General features: G+C 36.4%; 1 protein-coding gene across 2 annotated transcripts; it reads left to right on the top strand.

Moving 5' to 3' along the window:
• Positions 1 to 916: 916 nt before the first annotated feature.
• Positions 917 to 19,906, top strand: LOC107532221 (zinc finger protein 713). Of its 2 annotated transcripts, XM_087826658.1 has the most exons (6): positions 919 to 1,220; positions 2,907 to 2,961; positions 11,020 to 11,146; positions 11,594 to 11,689; positions 14,572 to 15,465; positions 19,726 to 19,906. In XM_087826658.1, exons 1-6 carry the CDS (start codon positions 1,102 to 1,104, stop codon positions 19,746 to 19,748), a joined length of 1,314 nt encoding a protein of 437 aa, XP_087682784.1. In that variant the 5' UTR covers positions 919 to 1,101; the 3' UTR covers positions 19,749 to 19,906. The 2 variants fall into 2 exon arrangements, with proteins under 2 accessions (XP_087682783.1, XP_087682784.1); XM_087826657.1 differs by having other exon boundaries at positions 917 to 1,220; positions 14,572 to 19,906.
• The last annotated feature ends 1,076 nt before the right edge of the window (positions 19,907 to 20,982 follow it).

Genomic DNA, 20,982 nt, shown 5'->3' with positions numbered 1-20,982 from the left:
CATTGTCTACTCACAAGTTTCTGTCACCAGACTGTGATTTTGTGGTGTGTGTGTGTGTAACTCTCAGTAATTGCTAGGACAATTAGAAAATCAGTTAAAATATAGAAAATTTGAAAAATACTAGTATTCGACCTAATTGATATTTATAGAGCACTGCAACCAACAGCAAAAATATTTATTCTTTCAAGTGCGCATGGAACATTTACAAAGATAGAACATATTCTGGGCCACAAAACAAGCATCTTTCCACAATGAAGTTGAATTAGAAATCAGTAGCTGAAAGATACCTGGATAATTCCCCTGTATTTAGAAACATACACATTTCTAAGTAAGCAACAGATTAAAGTAGAAATCAGAAAGGAAATTAGAAAGTATTCTGAACTGAAAGAAAATGAAAACATATTACATAAAAATTATGGGATGTCACTGAAGCAGAATTCAGGAGAAATTTGTAGAACTAAATACCTATACTAGCAAAGAAGAAAGGTCTCATATTAACGGCTTTACCTTCCACTTTTAAGAAACTAAAAACGGAATTTAATATTTTGGTGACTCTGGTTTATTGACTTAACCGTATAAGTTTCAATATTGTAACAGGGGCCAGTCAGGAAAGCAGGAACACAAAGAATTGACAACACACTGTCTCTCACGAAACTGCAGGATCAGAATCAAAGATACGATGCGACCACGGTCACACTGACGGTCGTAAATTCGCAGGACGCCAAAACTCGACCTCAGAATCTCTCGACCCCATTAATTCCCTACCATAAATCCACTGCCCAATTGTTCAGCGCACAGTCAGTCACACAAAGCAATTCCTTCCTTTTCTGACCGCCGCCAGAAGCTCCAGGCTCGGACTGGCAGGTCTCGTCCCGCCAACCGGCCCAGTTTCCCCCCGTCCTGCTCAAGTCCAGACCCGGGAGGAACCCGCATCAGACGGAACCAAACGGACTGAGCGAGTCTTCCTTGCTGGACGCGGCACCATAACCCCCAGGAATCCCAAGATCCCGCGGGGAAAGAGACTTTTTGCAGAAATTGACTTGGGCCGCGACGGCCTCTGGGAAATGTAGTCCGGTGCAGGAAAGCAGCGGACCTTTTCAGATGCTTCCCAGCACCAAGTTGCACTCCCACAGGCTGCGAGCGCCGGGATCCAGGGAAGCTGCTGCCGTAAAACTCGAACCGAGCCTCCTCGGCCGATCTGGGCGCCTAGGAACGCAGCGGTTGGTTATTAACACTATTGGCAAACAGAAAGGACGGGCCGGCCCGGGTGAGCCGCGGGGGGCTCTGGGAAGTGTTGTCCTTTGTCTAAGGGCCCGGGGCTTGCGCTGTCGCTCAGCGCAGCCTGCACGGACCCCAGCGGCGCCTCTTTCGCAGCCCGCACCCGCCGTGCCACTTGGGCGGCGTTGAGATGTGGAATTGGGGCCTGTGTCCGCGGGCTCGGGGGTGAGTCCCCGGGGAGCCTCGAGCTCCGAGGCCGGGACTTGGTGGGAGTAGGGGCCTGCGGACCGGTGACGGTTGTCGGTGGAGGATGCCCGGGAGGGCTATGCCCCAGCTGGTAGTTACCCGAGGCCGCCAGAGGAGCGCGTTACAGACGGCGTGTGATGTTACTGTATTTGCCAGGTATTTGTGACTGAGGGTGGCCGTGGGGTCGTGTGGATAAGAGGATTTTGTGGGTGTGCGTGGCCTTTTATGTTTCGCTATGAACGTGCGTGCCAGCGTGCCTGGCTGCGGTGGGATCGTGAGCGGATGAGAAACTCCGCGGGTGGAAGGTGGAGTACGGTTGTGTGTGTAGATTTGTGAGGCTACCAGTGTTTCATTTATTCCATTATGGTAATAGGAACTGTGTTTTTATATGACACGTCAATAACCCTAACACTTTAATATTTATTTATTTTAAATTTTACTTGTGTATTAGCCACAATTTTTTGTGTGGCATACACTAGCTTCGTGCTCCTTGTCCCCCACTTTCTGCCCTAGATCCGCAATATACAGAAAGTTGCTGATAGACACCAGTGTTTATAGTGCACTCTTCTAATTTTGGGGTCGTGGGGGTGGTGCAGCGTCCTAGAAGTGAAACTGATGGGTCAAAATGTATGCTCTTATGAAAGGCTCCCTAAATCTATCCAGTTTTTCTCCTCTAAGGCTCCAGTAACCTACAGTATATTGGCATAGTATAAGGTTGCCTACACACCCTTGATAACAATGGCTATCATTAATATTAGTAATCTTCGTAAAAACTGAATAAATGCTGGAGGCATGCATGATATTGTAAATGCTGGGTAAAGAGTGCGTAGGGTCTGGTTTGGGTTTTGAGTTCTCAAAATTGGATGCACAGACGGACAGTTGTGTGCTGGTCATTCAGATATTTAATGCATTTTCCCTGAACACATTCCTGTGACAGGCATTTGGGGGGACCCTGGAGATACAGTAGAGAACAAGGCAGAAATTGGTCCAGCTCTCACAGCTCAGAGTGTAAGGTGGTGCAGAGGGTCTGCAGTGGTGATAGGGCCAAGAAGTACTTGCAGTATCCCTAATGATCAGCTCTGAAGAATGACAAAACCATGTTGAATTGATCCGGACAGTATCATCAGAAGCAAGTTAGAACTGCTGTGTCACTAGACTTTATTGACATGTTGGACTCATTTGCCTATTTTCCATTTAATAATTAAATACATTTACTAATGTATTAGTAATAAATGGAAAAGTCACTGAAATTTCAGATACCCATTTGGGTGTGGAGGAAGCTTCCTAGAATGAAGAACCAGGAGGGAGACAGAGAGCAGGCTTCTCACAAACACTTCTTGTTCAAATATCATTTTGCTACAGCGTTACCTTAATCTCTGTGGGTACAAGTTTCTGAAACCACAAAGCAAGCCTGATCTAATGGCTTTTATTCTCTTCTACAGTTCTGCCTTCTCAGGCCCTGTTCATTCCCAGAAAGAGGAAATGACTGAGTTCCAGGTAAATTTTAAATAACCTATTTGTTCCCTGCTTTATTCTACGGTGTAGTTTAAGAGGATTGTAGTAATCTGTTTAGTAAATTGGAAAATCTTATATGGATAACATATATTTTCAGAGGAAATAGAGTTAGAAGATTAAAACCAGGAAAGAGTTAAAATATGGCTATGCAGAAAAGCATTCATTCAGAGACATTACAGTTCAACTTCAATTTTGAATTTCATTATTACAGGTAAAGCAAACCAGAGCAGAAATTCAGTACATAATTTGCATTGTACATGAGGATAAAAATGAACATTTCTTAGCAGAAGTAAGCTTTTCATTGGCACCTAAGTCAATGAATATATTACAGTATGACCTCTTGTATTTCATAAACCCAGCTTTTTGATGGTCTGTTTTGATCAATGATAAAATGAAGAATATATGTTAAAATAGCCCAGCATTGGAAAGAACAGAAATGAAGATTATCAGAAAAAGGGATAAATTATAGTATTGCATGTTATGGAAGACTACATAACAATAAAACAGATTATTGCTTCTTATAATATGGATAAATCTCACAAAAATGTGGAATAAGAGAAGCCAGGAATAAAAGAGTCTGTATATGTGTGTGTATATACACACATAGCTGAATTCAATTTATTTTTTGTTCTTTGAAAAAAGATAATAACCACCTTTGAAAAATGTAATTGGAAGAAGGAGTCCTCAATTTCACACAAATATCGCTACTATTTCCCTTCCCTGGTGATGCTAAATTGCATATATCAAATTAGGATGCATGTTTTCTTCCATTTCATTATGGACCAAATTATTCCTTTGATAATTAAGGACTGACATAGTTTTTGGAATAAAGTCCCCAAATTTTTCCCCAGAGATCTAATTTTTGTTAATAATGTTGTCCTCTAACTTTGTGTATTGAAAGTCTCCATTGACTCAGTTGATTTAATAAGTCATCCTCGATATAACTGGAAGCCTCACATCTGCCCCACTCAGTGCCTGCTCTCCATCCTCTGTCCTTCAGTTCCCACCTTTAATGCAACCAAGCTGGATTTTTGGTATCCATCTGTCTGGAGGAAGTAGCGGAGATGTGTGACCTGAAGTGGACTCAGCTTGAGGTGCAATCCTAAAATATTCCTGATGCCCTTCAAACATAGATTCTTCTCCCTTTAAGAAGCCAATGATAGAGATGGGCTCATAGATGCAGACCAGGCAAACAGTTAGGGTAGGGGTGGGGGTGGAGGGATTGAGTAAAAAAGAAAAGAAAGAGAGAGAACTCATAGACAGACAACAGGGTGCTGATTGCAGGAGTGGAGGAGAGGTGGAAGAGGGCATAGAGGGGATAAAATGGTGATGAAAAAAATTAAATTAAATTAAAAATAAAATTAAAAAAAAAGAAAGCCAATGATTTTGAGAAAATCTAAGCAAGTGAAGACCACAGAGAGAGGTAATTAAACTTGATCATTTTGTCAAACATTTACTTTTTAGGGAGTAAGATTTACAAATTGTGCCAACGTTCTGCTTTTTTCATTAATGTATATAAATCCCTTTATGTAGTTAACTCTACTTACCATCTTTTGTGCTGAGGCCCACAGCCTCATTTAAATTAGGACATCCTGCCCAGCCGGCGTGGCTCAGTGGTTGAGCATCAACCTATGAATCAAACCGAGATCTCCTGGGTCATAGGTCAATACTCAGCCACTGAGCCATGCCAGCTGGGCTGTTTTTATTTTTAGATCAGTGTTGTTTTCATATTTCCTTGTAAATTATTCATGTCATTGAGATTGTTTTATTCCTAATTTTGTACGTTTTTAATTTCTTTTTATTCATTTAGCTTATTAAACATTTACCTAATTATTTATACCTAAAATATCAACTTTTAAATATGGATATTTATGCATGTAAGTTCAGCATTTCTCATTTTAGGATTAGACCTTCGCATTTATTAAATTATTATTATTAAATATTTTCAAATTTATTTTAATTATCTCTTTTTGGATTTTCACAGTCTTAAGCTCGGTGCAATTAGGATTTTCTCGCAAAATCTTTGGTGTTGGTTTTTAAAATTTGTTAGTTTATTGATCCATCTTCCTGAGGAGAAATCTGAGACTGAGGCAGTATCAGCAAAAATTTATCTTATGTGTTCCTGTCCTTCAATGTGATTATTCTAGGACCAGCTTTCTGCATTATGTTTTCTCCTCAGCCCTACTTCCTCACCAAGTGCTTTGTCCAAGCTTATTTTGGATTTATCCCAGTTAAGCAGAAGTTCAGGAGTTTTTTTACTTGACAATTTGACTTTTGTGTCTTTAAATTTTTCTTCTTGCTTTATTGAGATACAATTTACATTTAACATTGTGTAAGTTTGAGTTTTTTAACTTGACAATTTGACTTTTGTGTCTTTAAATTTTTCTTCTTGCTTTATTGAGATACAATTTACATATAACATTGTGTAAGTTTGAGGTGTACACGCTGATTTGATATACTTATATATTACAAAATTATAACCACCATGGCATTAGCTAACACTGCCATTCTGTCACGTAATTACCATTAATTTTTATGTAGTGGGAATATTTAAGATCTACTCTTGTAGAATCTTTAAGTGCCTAATACATTATTGTTAACTATAATCACTAGGCTGTATATTAGATCCCCAGAAGTTATTCATTCACCTTATAACTGGAATTTTGTGCCCAGTGACCAACATCTCCCCATTTCCTCCAACTCCCAGCCCCCTGCAACCACCATTCTACTCTGTTTCTATGCATTTGATTTGTTAAAATTCCACACCTAAATAATCTTTACTAATTTTTTGTTGAGAATTTGCCTATATTTTTTGTGGATATTGGTCTGTAGTTTTCTCTTCTTGTGGTGTCCTTATTTGTTTTTTTAAATAAGGGTAAAGCTGGTTTCAAAATGAGCCTGGGAGTGTTCCTTTCACTTAATTGCTTTTTTGGGGGGTGGGGGGAGAGTTTGAAAAATATTGGCATCCATTCTTCTTTATATATTTAGTGGAATTCACCAGGGAAACCATCTGGTCCTGAGTTTTTCTCTATTGGAAGATTTTTGATTAGTGATTCAGTCTCCTTACTTGTTATTGGTCGGTTCAAAATTTCTCTTTCTTCATGAATCAGTCTTGGTAGGCTGAATGTTTATAGGAATTTATTCATTTTCTCTAAGTTATCCAATTTGTTGGCATATAATTGTTTACAGTAGTCTCTTATGAACTTTCGTATTTCTGTGGTATCAATTATAATGTCTTCTATTTCTGAGTTCATTCAGTTGACTCTTCTATTATTTTTAGTCTAGCTAAAGGTTTGTCTATATTGTTTATCTTGTTTTATGACACAGCAAGTGTCCTATCCTGGAGAATGCTCTGTATACACTTGGAGGAATGTGTATTCTGGTACTTTTGAGTAGAATATTCTCTATACGTCTGTTAGGTTCATGTATTCTAAAATATAGGTCAAATCCAATGTTTCCTTATTTGATTTTCTGTCTCCATGATCTATTCATGCTTAAAAGTAGGGTTGAAGTCTCCTATTATTGTATTGTTGTCTAGCTCTCTCTTCATATCTATTAGTATTTGTTTATTATTTAGGTGCTCCAATATTGGGTTCATATATATCTATGATAATTATATCTTTGTAATGAATTGACCACTTTTATCATTTTATAATGACCTTCTTTGTCACTTGCTACAGTTTTTGTCTTAAGGTCTGTGTAATTTGATATAAATGTAGCTACCACTGCTTTTTTTAATTTTCCACTTGCATGGAATATCTTTTACCATCAACATGGAGCCTATGTGTGTCCTTTAAGCTAAAGTGAGTCTCTTGTAGAGAGCATATAGTTGGATCTTGTTTTCTTTTTATACATTGAGCCACTTTATGTCTTTTGACTAGAGAATTCAATCCATTTACATTTAGAGTAATTTTTGATGAGTAGTCTTACTCATGGCATCTTATTCATTGTTTTCTGGCTGTTTTATAGTTCCCTTGTTTCTTTTTCTCATTGCCTTCTTTTGTGAGTGGATGATTTTATGATTCCCTTCTCTCTGTCTTTTGTGTTTCTACTTTAGTTTTGCCTTGTTTATAGGTATAACATTCTATTTTACATTGGTAGCAACTTAACTTTGATCACATACAAAAACTCTATACTTTTCCCTCTTTTATGTGTTTGATGTCACAGTTTACCTCTTTTTATATTGTGATTAACAAATTATTATAGCTGTAGTTATTTTTAATACTTATTATTTAACTTTTAGATCAGAGTTAAGAGCTTAACACACCACCATATTGCAGTATTAGAGTTTCCTAAATTTGACTATATACTTAACCTTTACCAGTGTGTGTATGTTTTTATTTTTTCATGTTACTAATTAGCATCCTTTTATTTCAGCTTGAAGAACTTCTTTCAGCATTTCTTCTAAGGTAGGTCTAGAGGTGATGAACTCTCTCATCTTTTGTTGGGAAAGTCTCTCTCCACTTCTGAACAACTTTGGTGGATAGTATCTTCTTAGTTTGCAGATTTTTTCTTTCTTTTAGTACTTTGAATATATCATCTTACTGTCTTCTGGCCTGTAAGATTTCTGCTAAAAAATCTGTTATCCTAATGGGGGTTCTCAATGTTATAAGCTTCTTTTTTCTTGCTCCTTTTAAGATTCTCTCTTTGTCTTTGATTTTTGACAGTTTTATTTATTGTGTCTTAGAGAGGATTTCTTTAAATTGAGTTTGTTTGGTAACCTATGAGTTTTATGAAAACTTGGATATCAAAATCTCTCCCTATATCTGGGAAGTTCTCAGGCACTATTTCTTTAAATAATCTTTCTACCCCTTTCCCCTCTCTCTTCTTATTCTGAGATTCCCACAATGTAAATATAGTTTCATTTGGTGATGTCCTGTAATTCACAGAGGTTTTCTTCATTGTCTTCATTCTTTTTTATCCTCTGACTCAATAACTCACACTTCCTGTCTTCTAACTTACAGATTCTTTCTTCTGATTGATCCGTTTTGCCATTGAATTTTTCATTTCATTCATTGTATTCTTCAGGTCCAGAATTTGTTTGGTTCTTTTTTTATATCTTTATTAAACTTCTTATTTCATTCATGTATTGTTTTCCTGATATTGTTGAATTGTGTTTCTGTGTTTTCTTATAGCTCTTTGAGTTTCTTTAAAAGAGCTATTTTGAATTTTGGAGGGGGATGGGTGCAAATCACAAAGTCTTTGGGATCAGTAACTCAAAGATTATTGTGATCCTTTTGTGGTATTATGTTCCCTTGATTCTTCATGTTCTTCGAAGTTTTATTTTTGTTGTTGATAATCCTCACCCAAGGATATTTTTTCCATTGATTTTTAGAGAGAGTGGAGGGGAGGGAGGGGGAGGGGGAGGGAGAGACAGAGAGAAACATCGATGTGAGAGAGACACATCAATTGGTTCCCTCCTGCATGCGCCCAGACTGGGGCTGGGAATCGAACCTGCACCCCAACTATGTGCCCTTGACTGGGGATCGAACCCATGACCCTTTGGTGTGTGGGCCAGTGCTCTATCTACTGAGTCACACCAGCCAGCGTTCATGTTCTTTGAAGTTTTTCATTGAAGTAACAGTCACCTCCTCCAGTCTCTACTAACTGCTTTCAGGATAGAAATAACTCGTCAACTCTGTTAGGGATTCTGAGGCTTTCACAGAGTTTCTATGGATATACCCACTCCACTCTTCCCTCTTGTGGCAGAATTCTTAAGCTTGTATGCCTTTTCTTGATCCTGCAATACACCAGGCAGGGTACTTGCTGAGAACCTCTCTTTCGTTTTCCAAAAGGCAGTGCTAAAGCTCACGTTTGTGGTCTTTCTCTGGCCTGCAGATTCAGGCTGACTTTCTGCACATGCTCACTGGTCATTTGCCAAAGCTTGCTCTCACTACCACCACTGGGAGTATGCACAAGGAACCAGCTACTGGGTGTGTGTGTGTGTGGAGAGGGTGAGGCCTACAGAGCTTTTGGGTGCCCGTGGATGTGTGTTGGGGGAGTCTACAGGCAAAGCATACCCAGAAGCTCATGGACTGGCTTTTTGATGAAGTCTGCAATGCAGTAGTAGGATCTGTGTCCCATTAAGGCTCTACAAGAGTCTTACGTTCCACTCTCCTAGACTCTTCCTTCCCCCATCATGTATCTCAGAATTCAGTACTCAGGATGAGAAAAGAGAGAAATGAGCCTCTTTGGCACTATCCTGCACAACTAGGAACACAGATTCTCACTCTCACTTTCCTCTGTGGGTGAGATCCTCTATGGATGATGATCTCTCATGCCCTAATCTGTGCTACCTTGAGGGAGAGGTGATGCGAGTAAAGTCAAACTGTTTCTCTTACCATTTCTGATGAGCCAAACTCATTTTTTGTTCCAGAGGTGTCCTGGAACTTTTCTGCTAGAGACCTGTCATCCATGGGTGATTGTCTGAGACAGTTTTTTCCAAGGGCTCCTGGACCATGGCCAAGAGAGACTAGAGTTGGTTCATGAGCTACTACAGGGTCTAGAGCTGGGACTAAGGTCTGTATACCTATTATCCAAGACATGGGTGTGTGAGACTCCTCTGGAGCCCTTCAGTATATGGTGGATCCCAAAGCTCCCACAAAGGCACTTTTGTGCGTGGATGGGTGCCAAATTGTTGTTGTAGGAGAAGGGGAAGCAAATGAGGAACATCATATTCAGCCATAATTGCCTTTGGTTTCTTAAACCTGTTTATTTCAAAGGCCTTGTTCTTTAACAGAAAAGGGTTCAAAAAATTATTTCTTTAGTCCCACAGCCTACTCTGAACCATTAGTGTTAGTGAATGTTTATGTTCATAGAATCCTTTTAGGACCTAGATATAAATTCTTAGAAATAGTGATTATGAATTAGCTCCTGGTGATTTCTTTTTTTTAATCTTCACCTGAGGATATTTTTCCCATTGCTTTTCAGAGAGAGTGGAAGGGAGAGGAGAGAAAGAGAAACATTGATTTGAGAGAGACACATCGATTGGTTGCCTTCCGCATATACCCCAACCAGGCCCGGGGATCGAGCCTGCAACCGGGGTATGTACCCTTGGCCAGAATTGAACCTGGGACCCTTCAGTCCACAGGCCGACGCTCTAGCCACTGAAGCAAACCACCTAGGGCCTGGTGATTTCTTTTTATCTCATAGAAATTCTTCAAGGAGTAGGAAACAAAGGACAGCTTCCTTTGTTCTGGTGCTTTTGAAGATTTTTTTCTTATGTTTATATTCCTTTGGGCACTTTAGTTTTTAACTAAGAAAAATATGTTCTATTTCTAATATTTAAATCACATTGCTTTCAAGAAATTTGTCACCAGCATCTCATTTCTGAAACTTATTCTACAGCTTTCTTGATAATGTTTTCTCTTAGTTCTGCTTGTAATTCTAGTTCAGAACATTAGAAAAACTTTATTGATGAATTTTTTTCTTTGTCTGGTGGTTATGTGTATGATTCTGTCTGTAGCCCTCTTTTTTTCAATGTATGATCTGAGTGATCATAGCCCATTTTCATGGCTGCAGACAACTAGTATAGGCTAATGAGAAATCCTCATTTCATTGTAGATTTCTCCTGATCTAATGAATAGTATGTCCAACAATATGTCAACATATATCTCTAGTTGGATGTTTTACCATATCACAAATTTTAGATATCCTTCTCTGCCTGCTTCTGTTTCCATCCAAATCCTGTTTTCTTTTTTTTTTCCTGCCTCTTTGAATCACAGGCATCTAGTGAGTTCCCAAACCAGTTAACTTGAGTAAAGTTTTATATTCACCCATCTTCCACACTCAATATAAATTGGTGCCCAAGATCTTTTTAACCCATGGTGGTTATTAAAGATATGTGCTTGCTAATTCAGTGAATGAACATAAACTGACAGGATGTTGCTAATGTGATATTTTTTCTTTTAGAAATTAAAAAACCAGGTAAATGTTTTATAACCTCTTGCCTGTGCATACCATGAGAACACAGTTCAATATGTTTTGCCCACATCATCTAGGATGGATGACTTCAGATTAAATAGGAGTGTGTTGTTACAGGAAACAGTGACTTTCAAAGATGTGGCGATTGACTTCACCCAGGAAGAGTGGCAACAATTGGATCCTGCTCAAAGGAACCTGTACAGGAATGTGATGCTAGAAAACTATAACAACTTAATCACAGTGGGTAAGGGTAGTTTCCTGTATAACCCAAGTTCTGGGAGTAAAGTTGTCCTCCCCCCCCCCCCCCCCCAATTTTCTGAAGTGTGTGGAACCTTTAAGTGTTAGAGCAAATTTTGCCTTTAGATGCCTTTACTCACATGAATGTGCATGCTACAGCTTTCAAAACAAAAGGTCCTTTTTGGTTATGATTCAGGGGGCAGCATCCCCAGAAACCACACTTTTCTTGTCCTTCAGAAAGTTTGGTGTTCCTGTGCCAGCCTAAATTCTTAAATGATTCTTTGTTCTAAAGATCTCTAACCCATGGTGATTATTAAAGATATATGCTTGCTAATTCAGTGAATGAACATAAACTGACAGGATGTTGCTAATGTGATGTTTTTTCTTTTAGAAATTAAAAAACTGGGTAAATCCTGGTTTTATGCCTAAATCTTATGTCATTTCCCTTTGACAGGCTGTCCATTCACCAAACCTGATGTGATTTTCAAGTTGGAGCAAGAAGAAGAACCATGGGTGACAGAGGAAGAAGTGTTAAGGAAACACCATCCAGGTTAGTGGAAGGGAACCAGACAGGCGAGAAGGGGCCAGGACCTTTATGGTTAATATGTGAATAGTTGATTCCTCTGAAATGTCCTTCAAAGATATTTTCATAAAGACTAGACTTTTATAGTGACAAGTGGTGTGAATTCTTTATAAATCTGTCATTTCTAGTTAAGATTCTTCTTTCCTCAGAACTTCTTTCCAGGGAACTTAAAGGAACAGTGGACCGTTTACCTATGTGTTAAATATCAATATTTTCTAACTCATTTCCAGCTTTACTTTGATAATCATTCTGTTTTTGACATCTTCGGTGTCTCCCCACCTTTTTACATAGGATCCTTTCTTTTTGCTTTCAGATATTCATGGAATTATAGTTCAAATAAACCTGTTAATATTTATAGTCCTTTACTTTCTAATTTCTTTTGTTCCTTCCACTGTAAATGCCTTAGCATCTTATTTTGTACCCATAATTATACTTCCCACTGTATTGTTAGCTTTTGCTCTCATACTTCAGTAATGGCTACATTTTACTTCAAGAAAAGTTTTAAAGACAGTGCTACTTTTCTGTTAGCTCACATTTTCTGCTATATTTGTTGAATTTATTGGGGTGACACTGGTTAACAAAATTATACAGGTTTCAGGTATGCAATTCTACAACACATCATCTGTACAGTACATTGTGTGTTCACCACCCCAAGTCAGGTCTCCGTCCATCACCATTTATCGCCCCTACACCCTCCTCCACCTCCCTTATCCTCCTCCCCCTGGCAGTCACCACACTGTTGTTCGTGTCCATTAGTTATCTTTCTTTTTTTAATTTTTTGCTCAATCCCTCCACATCCCCAGCTGTCAGCCTGCTCTCTATCTATGAGTCTGTCTCTGTTTTGTTTGTTAGTTCATTTTGTTCATTAGATCCCACTATACTTTCTCCCTACCCAATCATGCTAGGTAGACTCAGTTGTATGTTCTAACTCGCATCTAATTGTTACTTTCCCATTGTTCTCATTTTTAATTGCTGCATTATTCAAAATAATTTTATTTACTTTTAAAAATATATAATACATGCTTACAGTACCAGTTGTTTTAGTCTACTAGAGAATGTATATTGAAAAGTAATTATTCTTTTCTTAACCATTTCCCCTCTCTGGTGGCAAACCCCTAGCATCAGTCTCTTTTGAGCTATTACTTACTTGTATTTTTAAACATTCTTATTGAAACCACTTTAAGTTGTTAGGTTATCCTGTGATAATTGTCATCTTTGCTGCTGAATGTTTTTTTATAACTTTTTTTTTGGTGTGGAGGGGTACACAATTCAACCCATTACACTATTTTATTTGTTCAAATATGTGTGCATTTTAAAGTTTTCTTATAATTTGGAGACATTTCTGGTTAAATTTATTCCTTTTTTTTTTTTTTAAAGTCTATTGATTTGAGAGAGAGAAAGGGGGAGAGAGAGAGATAGAAACATCAATGATGAGAGAGTCATTGATCAGCTGCCTCTTTCACACCCCCCCACTGGGGATCAAGCCCACAGCCTGGGCATGTGCCCTGACTGGAAATAGAACCCGGATCTCCTGGATCATAGGTCGATGCTCAACCAATGACCCATGCCAGCCAGGCTATTAAAGTTTTTAAATTGAGTCTGTTGGGGTGACATTGGTTAACAAAACCATACAGGTTTCAAGTGTACATCTCAACAAAACATCACCTGCACACTTCATCATGTGACAGTTTCCCAACGCTCTAACTACTGAGCAAAAGCGACTAGGGCTCCTTTCCAACTTTTTATACCTCTGATTTCTTTCTCTATTTAATGCACTACCCAGTACTGTAATAACAGTGGAATAGTACTCATCTTCTTCCTGACTTTAGTGTGTATGTGTTGGGATTTTCCCCATTAAGTATGGTGCTTTCGTTTAAGTTGTACTGTACTTTATTTCTCAAGTTAAATAATGTGTCTGTCTGGTCCCATTTTATAAAGGTTTTATTAATAGGAAATGGATTCTGAGCTTTATCATCTCTAATATCTTTTGAAATGATTACTTGATTTTTCACTTAACTTATTTACTTGGAGTAAATGAATTTTTATTGAAAAATATTTCTCCTATTGAAACATACTTATATTCCTGGGGAAAAAATCTCAGGTGGGTCATTTCGATATTTTATGTAGAATTTTTACATTGATATTTGTAAGTGAAATTGGTGTATAATTTGCTTTTTTGGTTGACATTTGTCAGGTTTTGGTATTAATATTGTTTGTTTCACAGACAAAAAAATTGGAAATTCTTCTTTTTCTCTTTTGTAACATTCTGCACAGCAGGAGAGTTGTCTCTTCAATGTTAAAATTTCATGTGAATCTGCATCTTTTCTATTTGTTTTGTTTTTAGCCGATTTCTTTTAATGTTTTTCTACTTATTTTGTGGAAGTTGGTCTAACAAGTTTTCTATATCTTATAGAGTCATTTTGGTCATTTAAATTTTTCAAAAAATTATTCATGTCTAATAGTTTGTAAGAATGTATTTCAATAGAGTTCCACCAAATAGTTTTATGATTAACTTCCTGTCTTTGTTTTTCTCTATCATTATTTCTTCTAACTTTATTTGAAAATTCTGCATTCTTTTTTACTGAACAGTTTATCTGTTTTCTTTCAGATCCCATTTAAAAGCAATCAAGGCTATTTGTATTTATAGATGTCTACCTCTACTCATATTTACCTTCCTAAAATTTTCTAAAGCTTAGGAAGTAGAAGATATATGTTCCTGGAATTTACTTAATAGTGGAAAACTAGGGCTTAAGCCAAGAAGCAATCCTATAATAGCTTTTTTTTTTTTAATTTTCTTGATATAATATTGGAAAAATTGACAAGTAATGTTTACTCATAATCTGTTCTAGGAGAAATATGGAGAAACGTTGACCATCAGAATATACAGGACAGACTTTTGACACAACTTGGAGATAAGTTCATAAAAACTTTGACTGAAGAAAAAGTCAGTGAATGTCATAAGAAAATTTCTTACATGTTTTCTCCAAACTCAAACTTTTTTCCTTCTATTCACAACCTCTATGACCCTAACTTATTTGGAAAGTATTTAGAACATAATTTTGACCATCAAAATAATGAGAGAATCCTTATAAAAAAGGAATACTGTGAATATAATGAACCTATGAAGTCATCTGGCAATAGCTCATCACATCTTGTAGTAACCCCCTTTAAGTGTAATCATTGTGGAAAAGGATTTAGTCAAACCTTGGATCTCATCAGACACCTGAGAAGTCACACTGGAGAGAAACCCTATGAATGTAAAAAATGTAGGAAAGCCTTCAGCCATAAGGAAAAACTCCTAAAACATCAGAAAATTCACAGTAGGGAACAGTCTTATGAATGTAATGAATGTGGGAAAGCTTTCATTAAAGTGTCAAATCTCAGTAGACATCAAAGAATTCATACTGGAGAGAAACCTTATGCATGTAAGGAATGTGGGAAATTCTTCAGCCAGAAATCCAATCTTATTGATCATGAAAAAATTCATACTGGAGAGAAACCTTATGAATGTGATGAGTGTGGAAAAGCATTCAGCCAGAAGCAAAGCCTCATTGCACATCAGAAAGTTCATACCGGGGAGAGACCTTATGCATGTAATGAATGTGGTAAAGCTTTCCCTCGAATTGCATCCCTTGCTCTTCATATGAGAAGTCATACAGGAGAAAAACCTTATAAATGTGATAAATGTGGAAAAGCCTTCTCTCAGTTTTCCATGCTTATTATACATGTAAGAATTCATACAGGTGAGAAACCCTATGAATGTAATGAATGTGGCAAATCCTTTTCTCAAAGTTCAGCCCTTACTGTCCATATGAGAAGTCATACTGGTGAGAAACCGTATGAGTGTAAGGAGTGTAGAAAAGCCTTCAGCCACAAGAAAAACTTCATTACACACCAGAAGATTCATACTAGAGAGAAACCTTATGAATGTAATGAATGTGGGAAAGCATTTATTCAGCTGTCAAATCTCGTTAGACACCAGAGAATTCACACTGGAGAAAAACCCTATATATGTAAAGAATGTAGCAAAGCCTTTAGCCAGAAATCAAATCTCATTGCTCATGAAAAAATTCATTCTGGGGAGAAACCCTATGAATGTAATGAATGTGGTAAAGCCTTCAGCCAAAAGCAAAACTTTATTACTCATCAAAAAGTCCACACTGGAGAGAAGCCTTATGGTTGTAATAAATGTGGTAAAGCTTTCTCTCAAATTGCATCCCTTACTCTTCATCTTAGAAGTCACACGGGGGAAAAGCCTTATGAATGTGATAAATGTGGGAAATCCTTCTCTCAGTGCTCATTGCTTAACTTACATATGAGAAGTCATACAGGTGAGAAGCCCTATGTATGTAATGAATGTGGAAAAGCTTTCTCTCAAAGAACTTCCCTTATTGTGCACATGAGAGGTCATACTGGTGAAAAACCCTATGAATGTAATAAATGTGGAAAAGCCTTCTCCCAAAGCTCATCTCTCACTATACATATACGAGGTCATACAGGTGAGAAACCCTTTGACTGCAGTAAATGTGGAAAAGCCTTCTCTCAAATCTCATCTCTTACACTACATATGAGAAAACATACAGGTGAGAAGCCTTATCATTGTAATGAGTGTGGTAAGGCTTTCAGCCAAAAATCACATCTTGTTAGACACCAGAAAATTCATACTCTTTAGAAATAGAAACCCTATGAATATCGTGAATATGGAAAAACCTCCAGAAGGAATTAGCACCTCCTTTCATAATACATAATTGATTCTAGAACAGAAAACAATGAATATGAGAAAGCCTTTTGAAGAAGTTACACATTCATGAAACATGAGAATTCTTACCAGGGTTACAAATTGTATAATGAAAAAGCTGATCATCAAAAACTTTTAGCATATATCTTATCTACTAATAATATTTATTTATCATTTTTATTAAAACCTGAAACAAGATATCTTCTGTCAGCTTGTCAACATGATACTTGGGCTCCTAGCCAATGTATTATCAAGAAAAAGACTGGGGGAAAAGAGAAATTATAAAAATAACCTTTTATATGAGAAGTCACTAGAAAATGTGTTGATATAAATTATGTAAGAATAGACAGAAAAATGAATTACTATATATGTAAAATTATAAAATATTTTGAAGAGCATAAAAGAACACCTTAAAGATTTAGAAAAATAACACTGAAAAGACTTGGCATTGTAAAAAAGTAGTTTTTCCCCCCCACAAATCTCTAAAGTACTTATAAAGTACTTTCACTTAGAGTTTTCATTAGTTAGTTTTACTTTAAGAATTTCGCAGGCTGATTTAAAATATTATATTGGAATATAAAGGACTAAAGATAGCTGAAAAAAATGTGAAAAACCAAACAAAAGAGAAGACAGTATACTAGATATCATCACATACTTTATTTTAAACTGTGTCATTTAAATAATGTGTTCTTGAGGGGTAAATCAGCAGAAACAAATTGAGGATTAGAAGACAGAGATATGCAGATTTTGTGTATGATACTGCTATGGAAATCATTGGATAAAGGATGGCCTATTTAATAAATGGAAGATTCATATTAATGAAAAGTATTAGCTGTCTATACCATATATAAAAATAAAATCCAAATAGATTAATGAACAATATAAAAAGCAAAATTCTAAAACTATGATGAAAATAGTATATATTACTTTAGAGTAACAGGATTTTTTAAAAAACACAAATACGGATCGATCAATTCTTTTTTGGTGTATTGGTTTCAAAGGCACCTACATATGTGCACAAAGAGATAATTGTGCTCACTGTATTCTATTTTGGTGTATTATCTTTAGAGCACCCACATATATGCACAGAGATATATATGTTCACTGTATTATGCTTTCTATTACTGCAGATTGGACTTAGCATAAATTTCTATTGAGAGGTAGATCAATATGATGTGATTATGTCTGTGATGAATACATTATTTACAGAATACAAATTTGACATAGTTACACGGATAGTTCACAATATATAATATTAGGAGTAAAAAGCAAAGTGTACAATAAAACATGATATTTTTGTATACACTTAATACAATAATACAAAGAATAGTACTGTGTATTTACCATGGATCCATATATTACCGTGGATTCCACTTTTATGAAATGGAAAAAGTTTGGAGGGAGTGGCTATATTTACCTGTAATATCTCTTAAAGCAAGCAAGCAAATATGACAGTGGTAACAAATCTGATTGTCAAAATTATGTTGCTTTTGTTTATATTCTTTCTTGCCTTTCTTTATTATCTGTTTTTCTAAAAAAGAATCAGGGTTGCAGGAAACCTGGACCCATAGAAACAATTTTTAAATGGGTTCTTATTTTTGATCAAATACATTTATAGAGAATTCTCTTTGCTAATACACAAACCAAGCCTGAATTAAGATATGCTTTGCTTGCTGTGTCCTCATGTTAATTAGAATAATAAAAATCAGTAGTATATTGCATTTGAGGCCAGCTTTTTAAAATTTAATTTTTATTTCAAACACTATTTTTTCTCTAGTTGAAAATAGTAAAATAACAAAAGAAACATTCAATATTTGGGATAACCAACTCTCCATTTGGGAGGAAAAAATTGCCTGCATTTGGGCTGGTTTCAGATTGAGGGAGAGAGACCATTCATGCATACTATAAAATGTGATTAGTGGTCTAACAAGTCAAGCTCAAGGACTGTTGCCAACATCACAGCAGAAGCAATTTCAATATATCTCAACAAAGGTTTCTTTGGTTTCTGGATTCTTAAATGGGAATGCAGATGTTGGTGATTTTATATATGTCAGGTAAGGGCTCAGTGGATGTGAAAGGTCACTACCACAGCTGTTTTATATTGAGGCCTTTCAAATATTTTTGGTACTCAAATTTCCTTTTCTCTGAATAGCCCATTTATATATTTTGTCTATTTTTTTCTACTGGGACTTTCAAAATGTTTTTAGTTAGAAATAAGTATAGATTTATATGAGGTTAAAGTAACAATACCCTATAGTACTATTTAATTTGTATACCCACATTCAGTTTTCCCTAATGGTAACATCTTGTATAACTATAGTAACAGTATCATAGTTCCTCTACAGCTAATGTGTCATTTCTTTCAAAAACTTTTTCCTGTATTTAGTTTTCTGAAGTTTGATTGTTGTTTCTTGGCATGAATTTTGTTGGGTTTATCCTGTTTGGGAGTTTGCTCTGCTTCTTGAATCTGTAGGCTTATGTTTATTGCCAAAATTGTGGAATTTTCTGCCATTATTTCTTTGAATGCTTTTTCAGCCTCACAATCTTTACTGTTTCTTTGTAGGACTCAGCATAGTTTTCCTCTGTTGTTCATACTGGGTAATTTCTCTATGTTCAAGTTCACTGATACTTTCTTCTGTCCTCTCATTCTGCTCTTGAGCACATCTATTGAGTCTTTTATTTTGGTTACCGTATTTTTTTGCATAATAAAATAAAAAAGTTCTCAGTCTTTTATTAGAATAACTTCTCTAAAAGCTTGAATGGCTCACTATAACACCCCCTAGGCATAGACTGAGCAACCTCACTCTTCCAACTTGGTTACTGTATTTTCCAGTTCAAAATATTCCATTTTGTTCTTTGTACTCTTCCCTTTCCTTGCTAAATTTTCTATTTTCTTCATGTGCACAAAAAAATTTAAGTTTAACATGAAAATTGCATAGTTTATGATACACCTTGAGTTTATTTTTTAAGGTATAAGATTTAGGTTGAGGTTCACTTTTTTTTAGCTTTCTCTTTTTTCCTTTTTTGCTCAATTCCTCCACCCCCCAAATACTCCCCCTCCCCCCAAACACACACAGCTGTCGGCCTGCCCTCTATCTGTGAGTCTGTTTCTATTTTGCTTGTTAGTTCAGTTTGTTCACTAAATTCCACAAGAGTGAAATCATATGGTACTTGTCTTTCTCTGACTGGCTTATTTCACTTAATGTAATGTTCTCCAGGTCAATCCATGCTGTCGCAAAGGGTAAAATTTTCTTCCTTTTTACAGCCAAGAAGTATTCCATTGTGTAAATGGACCATAGCTGTTTTATCCACTCATCTGATATGGACATTTGGGCTGCTGAGGTTTGCCTCCCCCCCCCATTTTGCCTATGATGTGTAATTGTTTTAAAACTATTTCTTGAAGAAATTATCCTATTTCTATTGAATTAAAATAACTAAGATAAGAAGTCATTCTTGGTTTCTTCACTCTCAGTTTTATTTCATTCTCAATTCAGACAAGAACTACTGTCTTCAAATATGAAATAACTTATGAAATTGAGCTCACAGATACAGAGAACAGATTGATGGTTGCCATTGATGGGTGTGGGAGATGTGCAAAATGCGTAGAGGTCAAACAGTACACACTTAGCATGGTGACTCTAGTTAATAATACTGAATTGTGTATTTAAACGTTGTTAAAGAGTTCTCATAAAATTTTTTGTAACTATGTATGATGATAACTAGATATATTGTGGTGATCAGTTTACAACATATACAAATATCAAATCATTATGTTGTACACCTAAAACTAATATAATGTTATATGTCAACTGTACTTCAATTTAAAAAAGAAATAACTAATGTACATAATAGTTTACCCAAAAAATCACATACCATGACTCTCACACTATGAAGTCATGGGGGAAATTAGTGGTTCACCATGAAATATTTATATTAGATAATAACAAAGTTGGGAAAATGTATATTATATAAATAACAAAATAGGTAAAAATATGAGTTTCTCCAAACAACTGTATATTAAACTAAACAAGCTATTTCAGAATTTGTATTGCTTTGTTATTAAGATACCATTACTAAATATGCACCATTTTTTTGTAATCTAAAGGAATTATTTTATAAGAACACAATTAAGAAAAGTTTTGGGGAAGAAAACATTTGAAAAAGTAGATAAATTAATTTACTTTCCAGCAAATTTAAAAAGGATCGTGTGCTAATTATTTCCCTGTCATTGTTTCAGCTCCAAGCATGCCTTTCTCTATTCTGTGGTGCTGGGACTCTGACAAAGATATTTCCCAGTCTCCCTTGCTCACTGGCTTCCTGTTTTACTCTGCCAATGGAGACATTAAAGGGAGATTGGAAGGCAGAAAAGCAAAAGGAACTGGCTTCCTATTTTCCAGTTTTTCAGTATCTCTCTAGCAACACAGGAGGGCTATAGCTGGCATGCAGATTCTTTCTGCTTTCCTAGCACTAGACTACCAAACTCAACAGCCAGGCTGAGACCCCTTTTCAGAGATCTTAGGTC

The sequence above is a fragment of the Miniopterus natalensis genome, chromosome 18 (assembly GCF_054644295.1).
Source record: "Miniopterus natalensis isolate mMinNat1 chromosome 18, mMinNat1.hap1, whole genome shotgun sequence".
NCBI lineage: Eukaryota > Metazoa > Chordata > Mammalia > Chiroptera > Miniopteridae > Miniopterus > Miniopterus natalensis.
The sequence above is the reverse complement of the archived record's forward strand: the minus strand, read 5'-3'. Positions and strand labels throughout refer to the sequence as shown.